We start from the raw sequence: 19,026 nt of genomic DNA on the forward strand, positions 1-19,026 counted from the left end.
AAGTTTTCTAGATTTTACAGCTAACAGCAATTCCTCATTGTTCGTAACCTAAACTAACTTTTAGTTTACACTTAACGTTCACTTTAAGAGATGTATCTAAAAATCTATCACATCTAAAATGGCAGCATAGCAAAAAAAGTACAGAAGTCCATTAAGTTGAGGTGTCATTGTACCATACAAACCAATGCTTTTACATTAGCATCAACAGCTGATGAAATGATCAAAGTGGTCACCTTTAGTAGCTGTTTTGTGGGACCAACGAGGACAGTTTTAAACTGGTACACAACTAAGAAGGACTTGCAATGCAACTACTACTTTTTAGCAGAGTAACTGACCCGAGACTTGTTGAATAAATTCCAGAATACTCATGAGGCCCAGTCTTCCAAGCCCCATGCCTTGTCTCTTTAACATTATAAGCCTTCATGTGATTGTTAAAATGAGTGGGTTGGTTGTGTCTGTAAATAGTTCTATTACACAGACAAACTTGCATATTGGTTTTGCATTAATTCTGCTCTCCTTTAAACCCATTTGTACATATTAAAAGCATTGGAAGTGGAAAATCTATCAGTTTACATCCACCTTTTTTCCATATGTTGAAGCCATCATTTTCCATTAATATTTTACTTTGTCTCCTTTCTTTTTATAAAAAGCTGAGAAGATATAATGAATGCCTGTGGTGAGGAAGGTTGAATTCTCTCGGTATGCTTTTAAATCCAATTCTGTGAGCATTCAGATTTCTTGGCTGCTTTACTTTTTCATGTAGAGTATTCTTTGATGGTTGTAATACAGTGTTCTTGTGCCTTTCATAATTTCATTTTAATTTTCCTATTTTTTACTTCATGTACATACATTTTCTTACCTCATGTTTCAAAAATGTAAGTACATCAGTAGTGCTTCAGCTAGCTGAAACTGCTGGTTATCTGTCCTGATAGGGGAAAAGATGTTGCATCATATGTTACCAAGTTTTGAGCAGAGAGGTCATTCTGGATGAAGAGTTAAAACAGATCATTCAGTATTATCCTAGCCACCCCACCTTACATACTTCATCAGCTTGCTTGAATGGAGAGAAGGAAAAGAATTGAAACAACGTGTTAATATTTTTTTGAAATTCAAGGTTACATTGTTAGTTTTGTCATGCATGTTATTATTCAATGCTTTGGTTGATATAATTAGATTTATATCAGAGGGACCTTGTTTATTTGATGTTACTCTAATAGAATTGAAGTTTAGATGTAGTGTTATTTAAAAAGTTGTATATTCTTCCATTACACCTTTAGCTAATATAACATATGAAGACAAGCATTTTATGTAGGCAGCATCGCAAAGTAACAAGCTGATTTCCTTTTACAGAGAAAAGGAAAATAATTTAATGTATTTTACACAGTTCACAGTACAGTACAGTATTTTGATTTGAAAATTTGGATATCCCCAAGATAATTGATACACAGTAGTTAATAAGCAAATCCTCTCACACAGGGAGGAGGAGGAGGAGGAGGAAGAGGATCGGACACATTTTACGAGGCTGGTCTGGAGGACAAAATAACAACCTTTGAGATGAACAACATGACGTTTTATAAGTGCACTTTCTGCTCATATTCTAATATCAGGAAGGTGTACTTAATTCGGCACTTGCGCACGCACACGGGAGAGAAGCCGTACGAATGCCCTTTCTGTCCTACCAGATTTTCACAGAAAGGAACGCTGACTTATCACATCCGGTCTCATACAGGAGAGAAGCCTTTTTTATGTCCCGTATGCTACCAAAGTTTCACCAGGAAGTACAGCATGAGAAAACACATGATGACCCATCAATAGCATGAATAACTTTCTCAAAACTATCATGCTGCTATTGTTTATGGTATGTGGTAGTTTTGATTGTTTGCTGTAGTACAGATAGCCTGCTTGTTCTGTAGTGCAAGAGTTCTGTTTTTGTATCATGAGAAAGGGTTAATTTTAATGTAACTCTGTGTATCCCTTCTTTATATAAAGGTAAATCATGATTAAACTTTCAAGTACAGTATTATGATGTTTGTTGTAGTTCATTATAGCTTTTCATAAAAAGGCTTTCGTGTCCTCAGAGGAGCAGCATATCCAAGTGGATTGTACTGTCTTTTTAATTAAGTACGTTAATATTAATTGTTATCTAGCTCTACTGAGATCACTTTTATATTGAAGACATAAACCAAGATGTTCATTTGGTATTTTAAATTGCTAGTCACATATATTAATTAAATGTTTATAATTGATAGAAAAATAGTGTCCAAATATCTCTCGTTTTCTCCTTTTCATTTTATTATGTAGGCTGCATATGAATGAATAAATCCATTACATTTTTTCATGTTTGTGTATGTTATGGACCAAACAAAGGGTATTGTCCCTCTTCTACACCAGTGACCACCACACTGAAGCCTTTGGTACTTACATCAAAGCAAAATATATGGAGCCTGGTAGTGGAACTATTCATTTATTCATTCATTGCCTACATTATAAAAAGAAGGGGGTAAAATCCTGAAAAATCTTACACTGTTTCTGAATACATTTAATATGAATTTCTCTGACAAGGAAATTTGATATACCTTTTTATCTGAACATCTTGATTTTAACCCTATTTATATAACTCTGATGAGACACTATCATTTAATTTTCTTTTTTGAAGAGCATAACATTCTGAATTGTATATGAAAACCTCCTTTAGGCAGCAAATCCCGATACATGTACTGTATAGTCATTTACCAGCATTCCAGAAATTTGTTAAAATGATATCCAGAATTGTACTAAGGTAGCACAAAGTAATGGTGATAATAATACTCAGTGCGTAAACGTAAAAAATAGTGTGTGTACTTCACTGTACTGTAATTTGGTATACCTATGTGCACCTTATAGGTTGGATGGTGAAAGAGTATCCAGGGATTATGAATTCAATCCCGGTGTGAGTCGTAAAATTTATTTCTGGTTCACACGTGATTGTGTGTTGATTATTTCTCTCTCTCTCTCTCTCTCTCTCTCTCTCTCTCTCTCTCTCTCTCTCTCTCTCTCTCTCTCTCTCTCTCTCTCTCTCTCTCTATACAGTATATATATATATATATATATATATATATATATATATATATATATATATATATATATATATATATATATATATATATATATATATATATATATATTTATATATATATATTAACTTTATCATATACACAATTGTTCTGTGCATTAGTAGAATTACTAAAGGACCTCATTCAAACTGAATGGTATCTAATGGAGTTTTTATTCAAAAGTTACAAGCTTTCTTGGACAAACAGTCCACATTGTACGGATACTTGATAATGTGGACTGTTTGTCCAAGAAAGCTTGTAACTTTTGAATAAAACTCCATTAGATACCATCCAGTTTGATTTGAATGAGGTCCTTTTAGTAATATATATATATATATATATATATATATATATATATATATATATATATATATATATATAAAGTGCGATAAGTGCGCAATCGGCAGACGCGCAAGCGAAAACCACACAAGTGATAGGCGCACAGGTGTATGATCACAAACTAAAGGTGCTCCAAGTCATAAGCGTGCACACCATAGGTGTACAAGCCACGTGTGCAAGCAATAAGTGCACAAGCCCTAAGTGTGCATGTGTGAAGCATACAAGCCATAGATGCACACGCGAGAGGCGCATAAATTATGAGCATGTAAGCCATAGGCGTGCGTGCAATAGGCATACAAACCAAGTCACGCAAGCAGTAGGCGCATGGGTAAGCAAAAAAGATGAATGAAGAATGTGGCATGCGGCAACTGCACAAATTTGCGCTCGACACATGCTGCTGGTGTATCAAAACTGCAAGGCGCATTATCGGCCTGGTCGAAAAATTACACAATAAGCAGGAAAGTCGAAGACAATATAGGCTTCTCTATAACTTAACTGATACTTATACTAGCCTTAAAACGTGAACAATCTTTAGCTAAAGAGGATTGAAGCAAAAAGTAACTTTCCTCAACAAGGCAGCTAAAATTTGTTTAAATACTACCAGAAGGAAATGAAGCATCACTGCTACCGAGCCGATCTGGTATGGGAAAAGAGGAAAAAACGTTGGGAGAGTCCTCTTATTCTTATCCGAGTGATCCTATCGGAGAACAAATACTGGTGCTAGAACTGAAATATACATACATATACTGTATCTATATACAGGCAATCCCCGGTTATCGGCGGGATTCCGTTTCTGAGGGTGTGATGATAACCGAAAATCGCTGCTGATTGAAAATCTGCATTTTTTGGTGCTTTTTCTGCAATTTTCGGGGGTTATCTGCGCTGAAAAGCGCTGATTTTTGGTTATTGGTGCCAATAAGCGGAAATCGGCGATTTTCAGCGGCAAAAATTGCCAATTTTCGTTGCTATACAAGCGCCATAAAACCGGTTTGCTGTTAACTGGGGACTGCTTGCATATAAATATACAGGCAGTCCTTGGTTATTGGCGATCCGGTTTTACGCCTCTTGTCTAGTGATGAAAATCTGCAATTTTCGGTGCCAAAAATCGCCGATTTCCACTTATTAGCGCCGATAATTGGGTACTGGCGGCAATAATACCTAACAGAGGTGCCGATAACCGAAAATAGCTATTTTCGGCGCTGATAAGAACCAAAAATCGCAGAAAAAGCACCAAAAATCGCCGATTTTTCAGTTATCACACCATCAGAACAGAACCCTGCTGATAACGGGGACTGCCTGTGTATATATATATATATATATATATATATATATATATATATATATATATATATATATATATATATATATATATATATATATATATATATATATATACACAGGCAGTCCCCGGTTATAAATAGGGGTTCCGTTTCGACGGGCGTGGACGACAACCAAAAATCGGCATAAAAGCACTGATACCTGGTTAGCGGCGCCGATAACCGTGATCAGTGCCACCGATAAGAGGCAATCAGCGCCGATAACTGGTTATCAACAACAAAAATCTGGTTATCGTCGTCGCTAGACAAGTGCTGTAAAACTGGATCGCTGGTAACCGAGGCTGCCGATAACTGGGGACTGCCTGTATACAGTATATATATACATACATATATATACATATACAGGCAGTCCCCGGTTTACGACGGGGTTCCACTTTTACGCCGCATCGTAAACCAAAAATCGTTGTAAACCGAAAAACCGTCAAAAATCATTAAAAATCCTAAGAAAACCTTACTTTTAATGTTTTGGGTGTATTGAAAACAATGTAAACTGCATTTTTATTAAATTTTTTATCAAAAAAGCCTCCAAATTTTGATTATTCTGCCGTTTTGGAGCCATATTTCTTCCGTCGGATCGGCATACGATGTGTCGTAACCCCGGAACATGCATCGTAAACTGTGAAATAATTTCTGATGAATATATTTGAAAAGTGTCGTAACCTCGGAACGTCGTAAGCTGGACCTGTCGTAGAAACCAGGGACTGCCTGTGTATATATATATATATATATATATATATATATATATATATATATATATATATATATATATATATATATAAATATATATATATATATATATATATATATATATATATATATATATATATATATATATATATATAATATATATATATATATATATATATATATATATATATATATATATATATATATATATATATATATATATATATATATATATATATATATATATATTATATATATATATATATATATATATATATATATATATATATATATAGTACATACACATTCGACCTTGGTATTCGTGGGGATGCGTAACACTACCCCACAAATAGCTAAAATATGCGAATACTTAAAACCCCTCAAAAAATGCTTAAATAACTGCCTATTTTGATAGTTTAAAACACCAAAAACCCTCTAAAAAGGCTTATACCTGAATATTTTAATAGTTTTATCACAAAAAGTGCATGAATAATCTGTATATATGTCCCTTAGAGAAATCAGCGAATAGATGAGTCTGCAAATCCGGGACAGTGAATAGGCCGGGGTCAACTGTATCTATATATATATATATATATATATATATATATATATATATATATATAAAATATATACTGTATACTGTACCTTGTAAACTAAGGGAGCTAAGAATTTTATTCCTAAAAGAATATAAATTCCTTATGCCACGAATGTTGGACCTGGTGCCATACCAGTCAGAACAGAGGAAGAGGACATTGGGCACAGATCCGCACCACTTTCTGACATGTCCTAGTTCCCTGTCACTCCAAGCCATGAGGGAGTGAGGCAGGACGTGCCAAGGACAAGGCAATAAAAAGCAGGGACACTGACCCTTCCTCCAATGCGGGAAACAACCTGAACTTAACTAAACTCTTGGGAGGACAGCACAGAAAATAAAACACTGAAAATAATAATAAAAAATTGCTCCACATATCAGATGTAATGCCCTGAATCAATGAAAAGCTCATTTGGAGTAACAGATCAAAGAGAAGTAGCAGAAGACCTAACCAGTTATTAAATGGGAAAGCAGACAAGACTTGCATCTCTTTAACTCAAGTGTTACTAGGTTTATCCTCAGTAGTTGTTTCTACAACCTAACAAGCTCTCTTCATTAACGATCAGTTAGTGTTACTGCATCTCGTTCAATTACGGTTCATATAGTCATCCAATCATAATTTTTTCCTCAGCCAAATATATCCTGAGGTTAATAAAACTGGAATAATGCCTATTATGGCAACTCTTACCTTACAGGATCATACCAAATGAATATTCAAAAAATAAAAGAACAAACCAACAGAAAAACCGAATGTATCTGCCGAACTCCTACTGAACCCCACGACAGTAGAAGACTGAAGGCTACGGGTGTTTATATCTATTACTCCTCTGGTGGGGGGTAGGGAAAGTAGATGGACAGAGCGATATTCATAGAAAACTGAGTGTTCTCGTTTTTTGTTTCAAACTGTCGAACTCCCACTGGCACGGAAGTAAAAGCTAGACAGTATAATGGAGAGGTAAGGTTCATTTAAAATTTTTTTTTTTTTTTTTTTGAAAGATCCCAACAGAAGCTATATCCATAAAGAGCAACAAATGTGATAAGCTTTAAAGCTTGGAATGACAGGTTAACTTTGGAGCTATGTGGCAATGCACCCAGGCACACAATTTTTACTGTGTACAGAATTCTTATGCTTTAAAAAAAAAAAAAGACCTATCTTTCTGTGTTCTGGCAACATGGCAGTGTTATTCCTTATATGGTTCCACTAATGCATTGCCACCAAACACATCAATGCTTCAGACACCCAAACAAGTTACTCTTAGGTATATCAAGGCCTCATACACTCAGCAGGTATGAGGTGATTCAAATAGTGATTGATGCTGACCTTGAAGTGGAAATCATGGACTGCTGGGAAACACTGACAATAGTAGATGCAAAAACTTTCATCAAAGGCTATTTTATCATTAACAGAAAATGTGCCTGATCTTCCTCAATCTATCAGTACTGAAGACAAAATTATCATAATTTTAAACAAAGATTTCTGCAATTGAGCTTACAAACTGTAGGCATGTGAAAATTAAAGTAAGCTGGTTAGTGTAGGCAAGCTAGAAACTCCCTACTATATAACTAGTCAAATGGTAATACTGTATGGTTTACTAATTACTTTTTTTACTAGTTACTTCAAATAGATTAGTCAACCAGAAATTAAGTGGTGGCAATGAAATAAAGTTTAAATAATGGTTTATAGGTTAAAATAATTTGTTTAAAAGTTACTACTGTGAATGTTTTTTATTCAAGAATGTTGGTGTTAATAAATACAGAACTAGATGACTGGCACCCATTTTTATATTTCTAATGTATGAATAATGTGAATTCCTTGAAGTGAACAGTAGCTCTTGAAAGATTTCAACTGTATTATGCAAAGTTTGCTCAAGTAATGTCATTTAAAGTAATTTTGTATGAGTTTAAAACTCTTCTATTCTCTAAGTTATATACATATTTGGAAACCCTTTCCAACAGGGAGTTGCTGATACTGGCTACAACAAACCTGCTGCTGATGATACGAACATGGTCTTTGAATCCTACGAGAACCAAGGCATTACCTTTCTAAGATGTCCCTACTGTAATTACAGCCACTTCAGGAGGCTTCATGTGATCAGACATGTCCGAACACACACTGGAGAGAAACCGTACCCTTGCCCTTACTGTGCTGCAAGGTTTTCACAGAGAGGCTCTTTGAATATACATATTCGAATTCACACTGGAGAGAAACCCTTCTCCTGCCCCAGTTGTGACCAGAGATTTTCTCGTAAGGCCTCCCTAACCAGACACATGGCTATGCATACGCAAGGGCCACAGCTGCTCTGAAGTCACCATGAGACTTATTGATGGTACAAACCTATGCTTATTCATTTCAGTAATTTACTTTTAAAAAGTTAAGGATGAAGATTTTTTTCTGAGAGAGAGAGAGAGAGAGAAGCATAAGAGTCAGCCTTAGGATTTTTCAAGTACTGTACTGTATACTGTACAACTGATATGGTAAGTAAACAGAAAATTGTGTGACTGGGTCTTTGATTATTTCTTTTTGGCATGCTAAGTACAGTTAAAGATTTAAATAAACTGACCTGGTCTTGTTACCCTGTTCTTAAAAGATTGTGTCCAAAGACTTGTACGAGTATTAGTGTTCTTATAATGAACTGAAAATAGGATAATGCCTAACCCAGTTTCAGCAGAACTTAAGCAGAAAATGTCAGCAACATGCAGGTTAATGTGTCATAATATTCAACTGCACATATTCAGGCTCAGTTGGTGACCTGTATTATTTTATATTTTTATAATTAGAGGTTTTTGTACAAAATTTAATTTGTAAATTTTATTTATTGATGTTTTTCATACAGATATAAAGAAACCTACCACCACTCCTACTAGAATACAGGATTCTGTACTTCATTTAGAGAGAGAAATCAGTGTTATTCTATATCACTGACCCATACCTATACCAGAATTTAAGTTAAGGAACATAAGGTTAGGTTAGCAGCTTGTGAGAATTCTTCTCTTGAATTCTACACTGTTGCTAAAGGTTATCACTCCAAAATTGTATTTCTCGCACTGTTGTGTGCTTTACCTTTCTGTAAAACCACCTGCTTATTTCCTTAACAAGTACAGTATACCAAGGTACAGTGCACTAATCTTTGGGAAAATCATCAGTGAGCCAGCTTTGAGAAAGCACTTAAATGTAGGCCCTCATTTTAGACTTAAATTCTGAGAAAACATGTTTTAGATCCAAAACACCAGTCAGGATTTCCATCTCAGAACTCGCAGAAGCATCATGGAAATAAACTGTTACCTGATAGTCAATATGCCATTTTCAAGGGAACCTTGATAAGGGTTTCGAGTGCAGAGTAATTCAATTAGATTTTAGTGCTGCTTTCGATTTAGTAAATCACAAGGCACTTAGCCTATTTATAAACTTCAGACTCTTGGAGTGGGTGGGTATGTTGTAGGATTACTTCAAGATTTCCTACAGGTAGGCAGCAGCAAGTGGATGGGATTGTTAGTGAACCAAAACCTATTTTGTCTGGAGTTCAGTATGCCAATGATGCAACATTTGTGGGTTATTGAGGATGTCACTTGGTTGCCAGTCTAAATCATTTTCATGGGCTTTTACAGAAACCCCACAAGGGTCGTCCTTTTATTGATTGTCAGTTCATTTCTTGATATACACAGAGGTCTCCTTGCTATGTAGTTAGAACATACATGTAAAAGAAAAACTCAGTTCTTGTTGCCAGACTGGACCATTACAGTGGACTTAAAAATATTTAAATACTGTATATAGAGCTCACATCTTCACTGTGCTAGGCTCCCTCATTAGATCCACGTCCTGTGATACTGAAGAAGTATCTGCCTTGCTGTAAGAGGACCATTTACTGTATTAGAGGATTAGTCATTTAAATTTCTTAAAAGAAAGGATTTCTCCTTAGAAGTCTCTCTAGTGGCAACAGGAAGGATTTCTTCTCCATGTGCTCCACTTCTTAGCTAACAGGACCCCATTATCATTTATAAACCATATGTTTGTACCAAGTACTTTTTGCTGTATAGTTATGCTTTATTACTTAAACTGTAAGTGTGCAGTTTATTAAAGAAATGTAAATTTTATTATAAGGCTCATTCCACTTTGATTTTAATTTAGCTTCTGTGGTACAGTTGCCTTCCCACAGGCAGCTGACTGATAATATGCCAAAAGGAGGTCAAGGCACATGATAAATTACTTTATACTTGGCATCATACTTCACTCAGCTCCCAAGAGGGACCTTTTGCCCTTTCCTTAAAGATGAAAAGCTAATCCCTCTGTCAGGTCTCTCAGTTTTCATTAACATTTTCTAAAGTCAGATATCTCTGGGCTTATGGCAATATACTGTAGAATAAGGTTGGGTTGATGACTGGGTCAGTAGTTGGTAGGATGTGAATGTATCTTTTGCATAGGGCATCACTCAGTTCATATGGGAAGCCTCAGTGTGTTCTTTGGTGAGACCACCTGGCTGACAGCTCTAGGTATTACTCTGGTATTGGTTATGACTTATCTTGGATAATAAGGTCCCCAGAATGTATATGTAAATTCAAAAGCTTCCTCTTAATTCCTCATTAATGTACATCTCCAAAATACACATCTTTAGGACTCACAGATAAAGAGTAGTTAGACTACAAAACTGTCGTGATATGTTTGTTCTAATTCTGTCATTTTACTTGACACTAGTACTGTACTGCATTTAATCATACAGATTTGTAAAGGTTGTATACTTAACACTTTCATAAAAAATGAAGATACAAGATAGTTTATGGCCTTTTCCTATTCATTATACAGTTTTGTTAATCACAGATCTTTAGTCTGTTCCAAGAGATAACAGCAAAATTTCTTGTAGAAGCAATGGGACATCATTCGTCTGTTAGAGCTATGGTGTAGGACAGAGCTAGAGCCCTCCTGTCGTGAGTCCTTTGTATTCTATCACTGTGCCAACAAGCACTATTCTGGCTGAGACCATCCATAAGAGAATTCTTTGTACAGATAATTGGTTGGTCTGTCTTATGAAGCCTTGGGGGTACCATGAGAGTGTAACTCCTTTGAGGATGAACAGCAGCTACCAAAAATAGGTTTTTCCCAGGTCAAAGCCTATTTCTTCTCTCTTCTTATGTACTATAAATGCTGATCAATTATGTTCATAAATACTTAAACCCTTTACATAAATGTCTGCTGAATCAAGGGACCAAATCAAATAACGTATTGGAATTCCATTAGTAAACTGAAGAGCAAACGACAGCACATTACTTCGTTTGAATGCACAGCTTTTAAGCTTAGATTAGGTAAATTTGAAAATTTGCTGTTTCTAAGCCATAGGACACCATTGTTTTGTGCCAATTGTCATGAAGTTTTCATTAAGTGGATTCTTCACTTGTTGCATTAACCGTCATTTGGTAATTTGTTATTGTAATTTGTTTATTGCATGGCTGTTTTTTGAAAAAGAATAAGAGATTTAAAGAAATTAATAATATGGCTGATGGGTTATCAAATAATTTATCAAAAAGATTTGGGAGATTTGCAATACGTAATATGGATTAAAATTAAAAATATGTGATGTTCAAAAGATTATTTTAAAAGTATTATATAGATACTGTCAGTCAATTTTGCTTATTTTCCACTATACAAAAGGCCTCTTCTACAGGGAAGAGCAGAGGAAGAGAGTGGCAGTGATGGAATATCCAGGAGAAAGGAACCAAGAACAGAGGCCTCATCTTCAACTCCCATCGAGGACATCAACATCCCAGTATTTTACTGCAACCAGTGCCCATTCTTCACTTCACAGAGAACCTCCTTTCAACAGCACTTGTGTGCTCATAGCAGAGAAAAACCTTATCCATGTCCGTACTGTCCTAGAAGGTTTGATCAGAGTGGATACCTGAAATATCATATCCGAACTCACACGGGAGAAAGGCCCTTTCTTTGTTCAGTGTGTTCCCAGAGTTTCACAAGAAATACTTATCTAAAGAAACACATGTTGATACACCATTCTCAGTAACTCTCATTCATATTATCAACAACAAATACTATCCCCTGGAAGACATAAAGTTTATTACCTCAACTTCACATGACATTTGTACCCTAAATGCTTTACAGTACAAAACATGCTCATGTTACGTAGCCAGAGTATAACAAATATATACAGTATATATATATATCTGTGGAGGCCACCAAGCAATGTATCAAATTGTTATGAGCATTTTTTGGATAAAGTATTGATCACATTACTAATTTGAAAGTTTTAAAAATGGACTACTCTGTACTTTAATTAACACTTTACACAAGTAAATTTATTTGTTGTAATATTTTATGTAAAGCATTACAGTATATGCTTATGCAAGCAAATGTGGGTTATGGCGGCTCCAAATTACGGCGTTCCAAACTTACAGCGCTTTTTAAAAAATGTTCATAAAAAGATCAGTTCCAGGTTACAGTGCTGTAACTAGAATTATGGTGCCATAAGTGCTGTAACTAGGATTCTGAGTGGCGTGGCTGTAGGCGCTATAACGAGGTGAGAAAACCAGTTTAGGGAGCTGTAGCCACTGGGAGGATTCACTATTAGGAGGGGAGAAAACTGGTTTATTACCAGGGCAAAGCTTAAAAACCTGTTTCTTTCCCAAGGCTTACAAAAGTCTCTCTCTCTCTTTTTTATAAATTTTTATTTTGATGTTCCAAGTTAATGCATTTTCTGACTTACGGCATGCCGTTGGAGTGGAACCTACACCGTAACCCAGGGACTGCCTAGTCAAGAAAAACAGATTGTTTACTATATTTTCATGAGTCATAATTTTCCTTTTGACTAAATGCCCAGTTGCAGTTAAAGAGCTGCTTAAAATGCAGAAGCTGTTATTTGAAAGATGCAATGTCACCTATCAAATATAAATGTAAATGTCTTGATTAGGCTTATTGGTGAGTAGAGGTACGCACTTAGCAATTGCATTCCATTTTTTTTACCTATTCTTTTTCTGTATTTTTTTTATTGGATTATCATTATCATCAGCAAAATTCTGAGTTCTTGTAAATTGTGTAGTTTTGGCTACCAAAGGTTAATCAGTAGAGTTTTGTTTTATAGTTTTCATTCAAAAATTCTACTTCATAATGAACTTTCATGGTTGGGCTTCTTTTTGTTATATGACTTATAACTGTCTGCTTCTTTGTGTAGTGTTCCATGTCAGAAGCAAGGATTTTGAGGTATTGCATTAGTTTTTGCTTACTTCTGCCTTGAAAGCATTTGGGTTTGTATTCTCACAACCACTTGTTTTCCATTACAATGTTGACTACTAACAGAGTCTTTTCCTGTTGGAGACTCTTTGGTAAGTGCTGCCTGGATCAGATGCAGTCACTTCTGTCCCAAGCATTGAGGAAATATGCCAATCAACCATAGTCATCCAGTCTATGTGAGGATGCTCTAGTCACTGATAAAAAGCAGATGAAATGAATGGCCAGTTTCTAGTCATCTTGTGTAATTATGTAATTGAGAGGTAATGACTAAGAAACATAATAAACAATCATGGCAGATGCTGGCAAGGACCTGTTCATGTGCATAGCTACTCAAGGATAGCAGTAGATCCAGGAAAGGAGTATGTAAGGAACATAAGGAATCCATCAGACATCCCCTCAACTTTGCAGTGTCTCAGATGTCGCTAGATGATGACAATCATAAGGCACAAGGAGCATGAGCTCATGCCTTAAGGAGAGTAAGACAGAAAAGTAGGTAATCAAGGAGATATGGACAGTGACAATAAAGTGTTTTGAATATGATCGTTGGGTGAAAACTGGTTCACCACTTCACTTGCATTTAAGCATCTCCAGGAGGGTATTAAGAGCTTTCAAGATAGTGGAGTTGGAATGACAAGGTACCTGTGAGGAATATGATACGACTATAATTTTACTGGCTTTCCAAGTGATTCCTAATGAGCCACATTTATCAGCAAAACTGACCACTTAGAGTAAAGCATTTGAATGCCAAAGAACTTGAGATCTGATGGACGTGGCTTGTCGTGTTGCAGATAATCTGGAAAATGAACTATGACATTAAGGAAAACTATGAACCCTTTAGGCAAGGCCTGTGAAGGATAAAACATGATAGATCATTTTCCTGTGGTGCTTGCACCCAACATTGTAGACTGTCTTCCTACAGGTGAATGCACACTTTACCAGCAGGCAGATGAATTTCAAAGGCAACCAGCTAAGAGCCTAGGTGAAGGATGGTCAGTGTTGAATTATCTTCCTTAACAGATAATCAAAGATTTCCTAGAAGATTCGCACTTGAACAGAGGGGTTATAAAGTGAACCATTTCACAATCCTTAATCTACAAAGTATTTTTGGATGATGAAGTCATCCTGTAAGGACACTATCTTGTCAGTGTAGACTTACAGATCCAAATGTGTCAAGTCCTTTGCCTTCTTTAAGGCTTCATTAATAGACATAGTCAAGAGGTCATTTACTTATAGTCAAAGACAATGTTCAACAGAACCTCTGGTCAATTTCAGGGAAAGATTATATGCTTAACGTGTCAGCGTATTGTACAATAAATTAGTTTGCCTATTGCTTTGGACATAATTAATGTGACTGCAGAAAGTTGGCATTAAATGTATCTCACAGGTAACTAAAATCTCCTTTCATGCTGATTCTGCAAGCAGGCAAATGATCAACCAATGCTTTTACCCTTTTTCGTGATTAGCATGAAACACTTGGATGCCAAAATGACACCATCACTATCTAGTGTTTTGTTAATTTGTTGAATAAATACTGTCATGCCTACATCCTATTTTTGAAAAACTCCCCTGTTGCTCTTAAAAACCAGGTTTAGAAAGTAAAGACCCCATATCTCAGTAAGCTGGTATGAACCAAATACAGACTTTCTCCAATCAAATAAAAATGTCACTTGAAGATCTTTTGGTTCTGTTACTTCCTTCTTAAAGTACATGGGTTTGTGATTTGTATGAATGCATGTGTGCTGTAATGGTAGATAATGTTTGTTTATTTTAATTACCTTCTTCCCATTCCTTCATGTTATTATTCATCCCTTGACTGCAAAAAAAGTAAGAATGAGAGCATCTGGCAAGCAAAATGAGGCACCCTAAAAAGGAGAGTCTTGCATACTGTTAAATAATGGCTTCAGTCATTTTAGAGCTATTAAGCAATCAGCTTGCTAAATCTAACACAAGTGCAGGTAAAAGTCAGTTTTTTATCTCTAGAATAAAACTGATCTTAAATTTTGTATATTTCATGCAAGCTTTTAATTTCATTTGAATTACTGTTGTAAGAAAATTGTTTAAACAATGTAAAATCTACTTTTAATCTAAGCTGAAAGTTATGATGAATATAACACTTAAAAGTTACACAATTTAGAACTGGTAATGCATATTCAGGTGTTCAATGTATAGATTTTAAAATACTGTACTTGTACTGTAATTAGGAAAAACTGTAACATTGAAACCAAATCATGCTTTACCATATCTTGAAATCATATTGAGATGTACAGAATGGAATTCACTTCAGTACTTTTATAAATTAGTGCTTGGGTGGAACTTTAGTGAATGGTATAAATATATCAGTGTTTAATATATTGCATATGAATTTAATGATGTCAGAATCAGGACTGTGAGTATAGCAGAATCCCAAAAGTTATACAGTGTTATTATTGATTTTGTATGAACCTATTAATTGTTATTGTGCACAGTCAACCTGTCTCTTCAGAGTGTGAGAAATTGTAAGTTTCTACTATGATTACACAGATTTTTACCTTTCAAGGCTGGGGGAAATTTCAACAATCAAACTTCTAGTTCACTGCAGTATATTACCTAATAAGTACCCTTCTGTATGCAACTACAGGTTCATTCTTATGTTTTCCAAAGACAAGAAAGGTTTATATGTACAAATCATCCAAGACTGGGAATGATAATGTGATGATGATCCAAGACAACTTAATGATAATGGTACTGGAAAAGAGGACAGAGAGTCAAATGATAAATATTGAAAAAAATTTAGTGATGATGATGTTAGAACAGTACAGTATTATTAAGGGCTTAAATAGGATAAATAAGTCAGGTAAAAAGAGATAGTCATTTAAAAATACATAAACTGTTTTTCTTGTAAATTGCTAGTCAGTTCAGGAAGTGATATTTTATAACAGAAATAACCTATGTGATGAGGTTGATATTTGAAACCTGTGTTATGAGGTTGATATTTGAAACCTGTGTTATGAGGCTGATATTTGAGAAATCAGTTGTATGAACTTTTACAAAAGCATAAAATAAACAGGAAACAAGTTGGAGTTGTTGGCAATTTTCTTTGCTTATGTTCATTTTTTATCTTTGGCCTCTTCCTACTGGGTTGTAAAGCCATTTCAGCTTTCCTCATTCAGTATCTGCCCCTCATTTAGCAATGAATCCTTTAGGTGAGCTGTATGTGTATTAATAAATTTCACATAATGCTGTGCTTAAAATAATTCATTGTAATAATGAAATTCTTGCACTTATTAGCATGTTTGGTTTTGCTCTGTATGCAGTGTTTGATAGTATTCAGCATTCTGCAAATCTTCTATGTGAATTTGTAAACTTTCCATATGAGAAAAAGTTCAAGTATAGTACTATACATCCATAGAAATTTACAACCTAAGACATTTACCATTATGTGTCTAATTATGCATTCAGTATTTAGCTGAAGAGTACAGTGAATATGTAACAATTGGAATGATTGACTATACATTTAATAACACAACAAAGCATGCAGATTACTATACATGCTTTGGCGTCGTACAAACAACCAATTACAGTACAGTAAAATTGTAATAAGTTGTTTAGTCGGACAACTATGTTAAATTTAAAACTGACGGGCTTGTATGAAGAATTCCTTTTTAAAAATGAATGGTAAAAATGTAATGTCAGGAAGTCAGGTGGGAAGAGCACATTTGAACACCACCCCACACAGAGTCCTGCCTATAATATTACTCTATATTTAGGTCTTTAAGTATGTAACAGTCTTGGCTGATTCAAAACAAATATTGAAGGAAACCTTTATTCATCAGAGCTACTTGTTTATGTCTACTTTGTTGGTGAAAAATGTCATCAAAGGCTGCTTGTTTCATGTCTGCTTTGTTAGTGAAAAAGTCATTATTAGGCAGGTATTAGTTGTTTTTTCTCCACCCTGAGGGTTTTCCACTTTTAATCATCACTTCATGCTTTTGTGTGAATGTCTTTTTCACAAGATTAAATGCTGGAACTCATAGTGGGAGTACCCTGGGAAGATCATCTTAAAAGTGTGGAAGTTGCTTACAGACGTAGTGTCCAGATATTACAAAAACAGACATATCTCAAAGGACTGAGAAGTTAGGAGTGCATGACAGGAAGAGAAGAACAATTACGGTAATTAGAACAGCAAAAAAGAATAAGATAGAAATCAGTAGGAAGATCCAGATACTTATGGAGAAAGGGCATAGATCAGAATGTAAACAAGATGGGAATTTGGTTGTAAGCACACGGGATAGAAGTAAGTGAGTAAGTGAAGAACTCACTGCACATCCAACCTAATACTGTAAAAAGAAGGCCTGTCTTCTGAGAGTCAAGTGTCAATAGACTAAAGGATGAAACTTAAGACATGGTTTATATGGCCATAGGAATTTAGGACTCCATAGGCCAAAAGAAAGATGTTTAAAGTCTTTTCAGCACTTGACCAGACAACAGGTCACATTGTTCCTACTCATGGCCATCCACGAAAGGATGACAGTCAAGGCTGGTCTTGAGGCAAAATAAACATATCAAAAGTTATAATATCAATGACAGTCAAGGTATTTCCCTGTCCAGGCACTTATTTTACATTAAGTTTCACTTTAATGGAAGGCAGAATTGAGAGAAGTAGGTCAGGCAAGCAGAGGACTCCCTGCTTCCCATGTATAAAAAGATATCTTGGCCAATCTTAGCCTTTTATGTGTTATTTCAGTTGGAGTAGTCAACAGACAGCAAGAGCTGGGAGTAAGACTCATGAAAATTTGTGGTTTGTAGGTTATGAATATTTGAGACATTTGTAATTTTATAACTATGTATACAGCTCACAAACTCTGGCTACAGATGATTTATCATACTTAAAAGAGATGCTTTACTTTGTTAGAAAAAAAAAAACACTGACAAGACTTTAGGACTCAGACAATGATTTCCTAATGTACAGTATTTTGTTCAAACATTTAGATAAGCATTTACTCATTAATGGTTTAAAAAATATAAAGGTTGAGTTGTAACTTAATTTACAGGGAATACATAATTACAAAAGTGTCATGTTGGATACCCTACTGAATGTTAATGTGAATTTCCACTGATATCACTTTTATTTAATCAGATGTCAAAGAGACCCAATTGTATGGAAATAAACAATTAACTTTGGAGTATGAATCTTATCAATTTATCATTTCACAAACAGACACAAATGTAAAATATTTGAAAGAATTATGTAAGAGAATGGTGTTCCAAACTTTAAGTGCAGAATACACAAGTACTGATAAAACTATAAGACTGGTTTTACTTATGCCTACATATCTGTTTAAGGGAGGACGAAATGTGGCTCCCAACCCATCTGTTAAAATTCATTTCTCTATTTTTTCTAAATAAAAAAGAAGTGAGTGTTCTCAGCAATTTGCCTTCATTTCCATTTTGAAGGCGTTAAGGCATATGCTGAATTGCAAAGATCCTATAGATTGTATGCCCTTGCAAAGAAATAAGTGTACCTCTGAGGGGATTCCTGCTAGTGTGATGGTTGGTAAAGTTGCTCTCTGGGACTAGTATAAGAGGTACAGTATAGCACCAAAGAAATGGGGTAAGCACATGATTTCTTTGGCCTCAGAGTCAGAGAAAGTTGCAATTTTATCCTCCAAATCACTTGTTCCCTTCCTTAAAAAGTAGGCAGTGCAGCCAGGCCACATTCTTTGGACTGGTAGATCCAAATTCCTTCAGTTACTTACACCAGGGAAATGG

The 19,026-nt window shown here is 35.2% G+C and overlaps 1 protein-coding gene across 5 annotated transcripts in view; it reads left to right on the plus strand.

The window, feature by feature from the left end:
* The window catches only part of LOC136844589 (zinc finger and BTB domain-containing protein 7A-like), a 174,229-nt gene that overhangs the window by 134,866 nt on the left and 20,337 nt on the right, over window positions 1–19,026 (plus strand). Inside the window, exons 6-8 of one of the 5 annotated variants that reach the window (XR_010854930.1) lie at window positions 1,477–1,858; window positions 8,004–8,522; window positions 11,702–11,837. The exons of 2 other annotated variants lie outside the window; for them this stretch is intronic. Coding sequence is in view for 1 of the 3 variants with exons in the window: in XM_067113877.1 (XP_066969978.1) it covers window positions 11,702–12,055 (354 nt within the window). In the remaining 2 variants the exon portion in view is untranslated. Of the gene's footprint in view, window positions 1–1,476; window positions 1,859–8,003; window positions 8,523–11,701; window positions 18,566–19,026 lie in introns of those variants that run through there. 2 more of the 5 variants (XR_010854929.1, XM_067113877.1) reach the window with 2 other exon arrangements.

This window comes from Macrobrachium rosenbergii, chromosome 13, assembly GCF_040412425.1.
Source record: "Macrobrachium rosenbergii isolate ZJJX-2024 chromosome 13, ASM4041242v1, whole genome shotgun sequence".
NCBI classification, from domain to species: Eukaryota; Metazoa; Arthropoda; class Malacostraca; order Decapoda; family Palaemonidae; genus Macrobrachium; species Macrobrachium rosenbergii.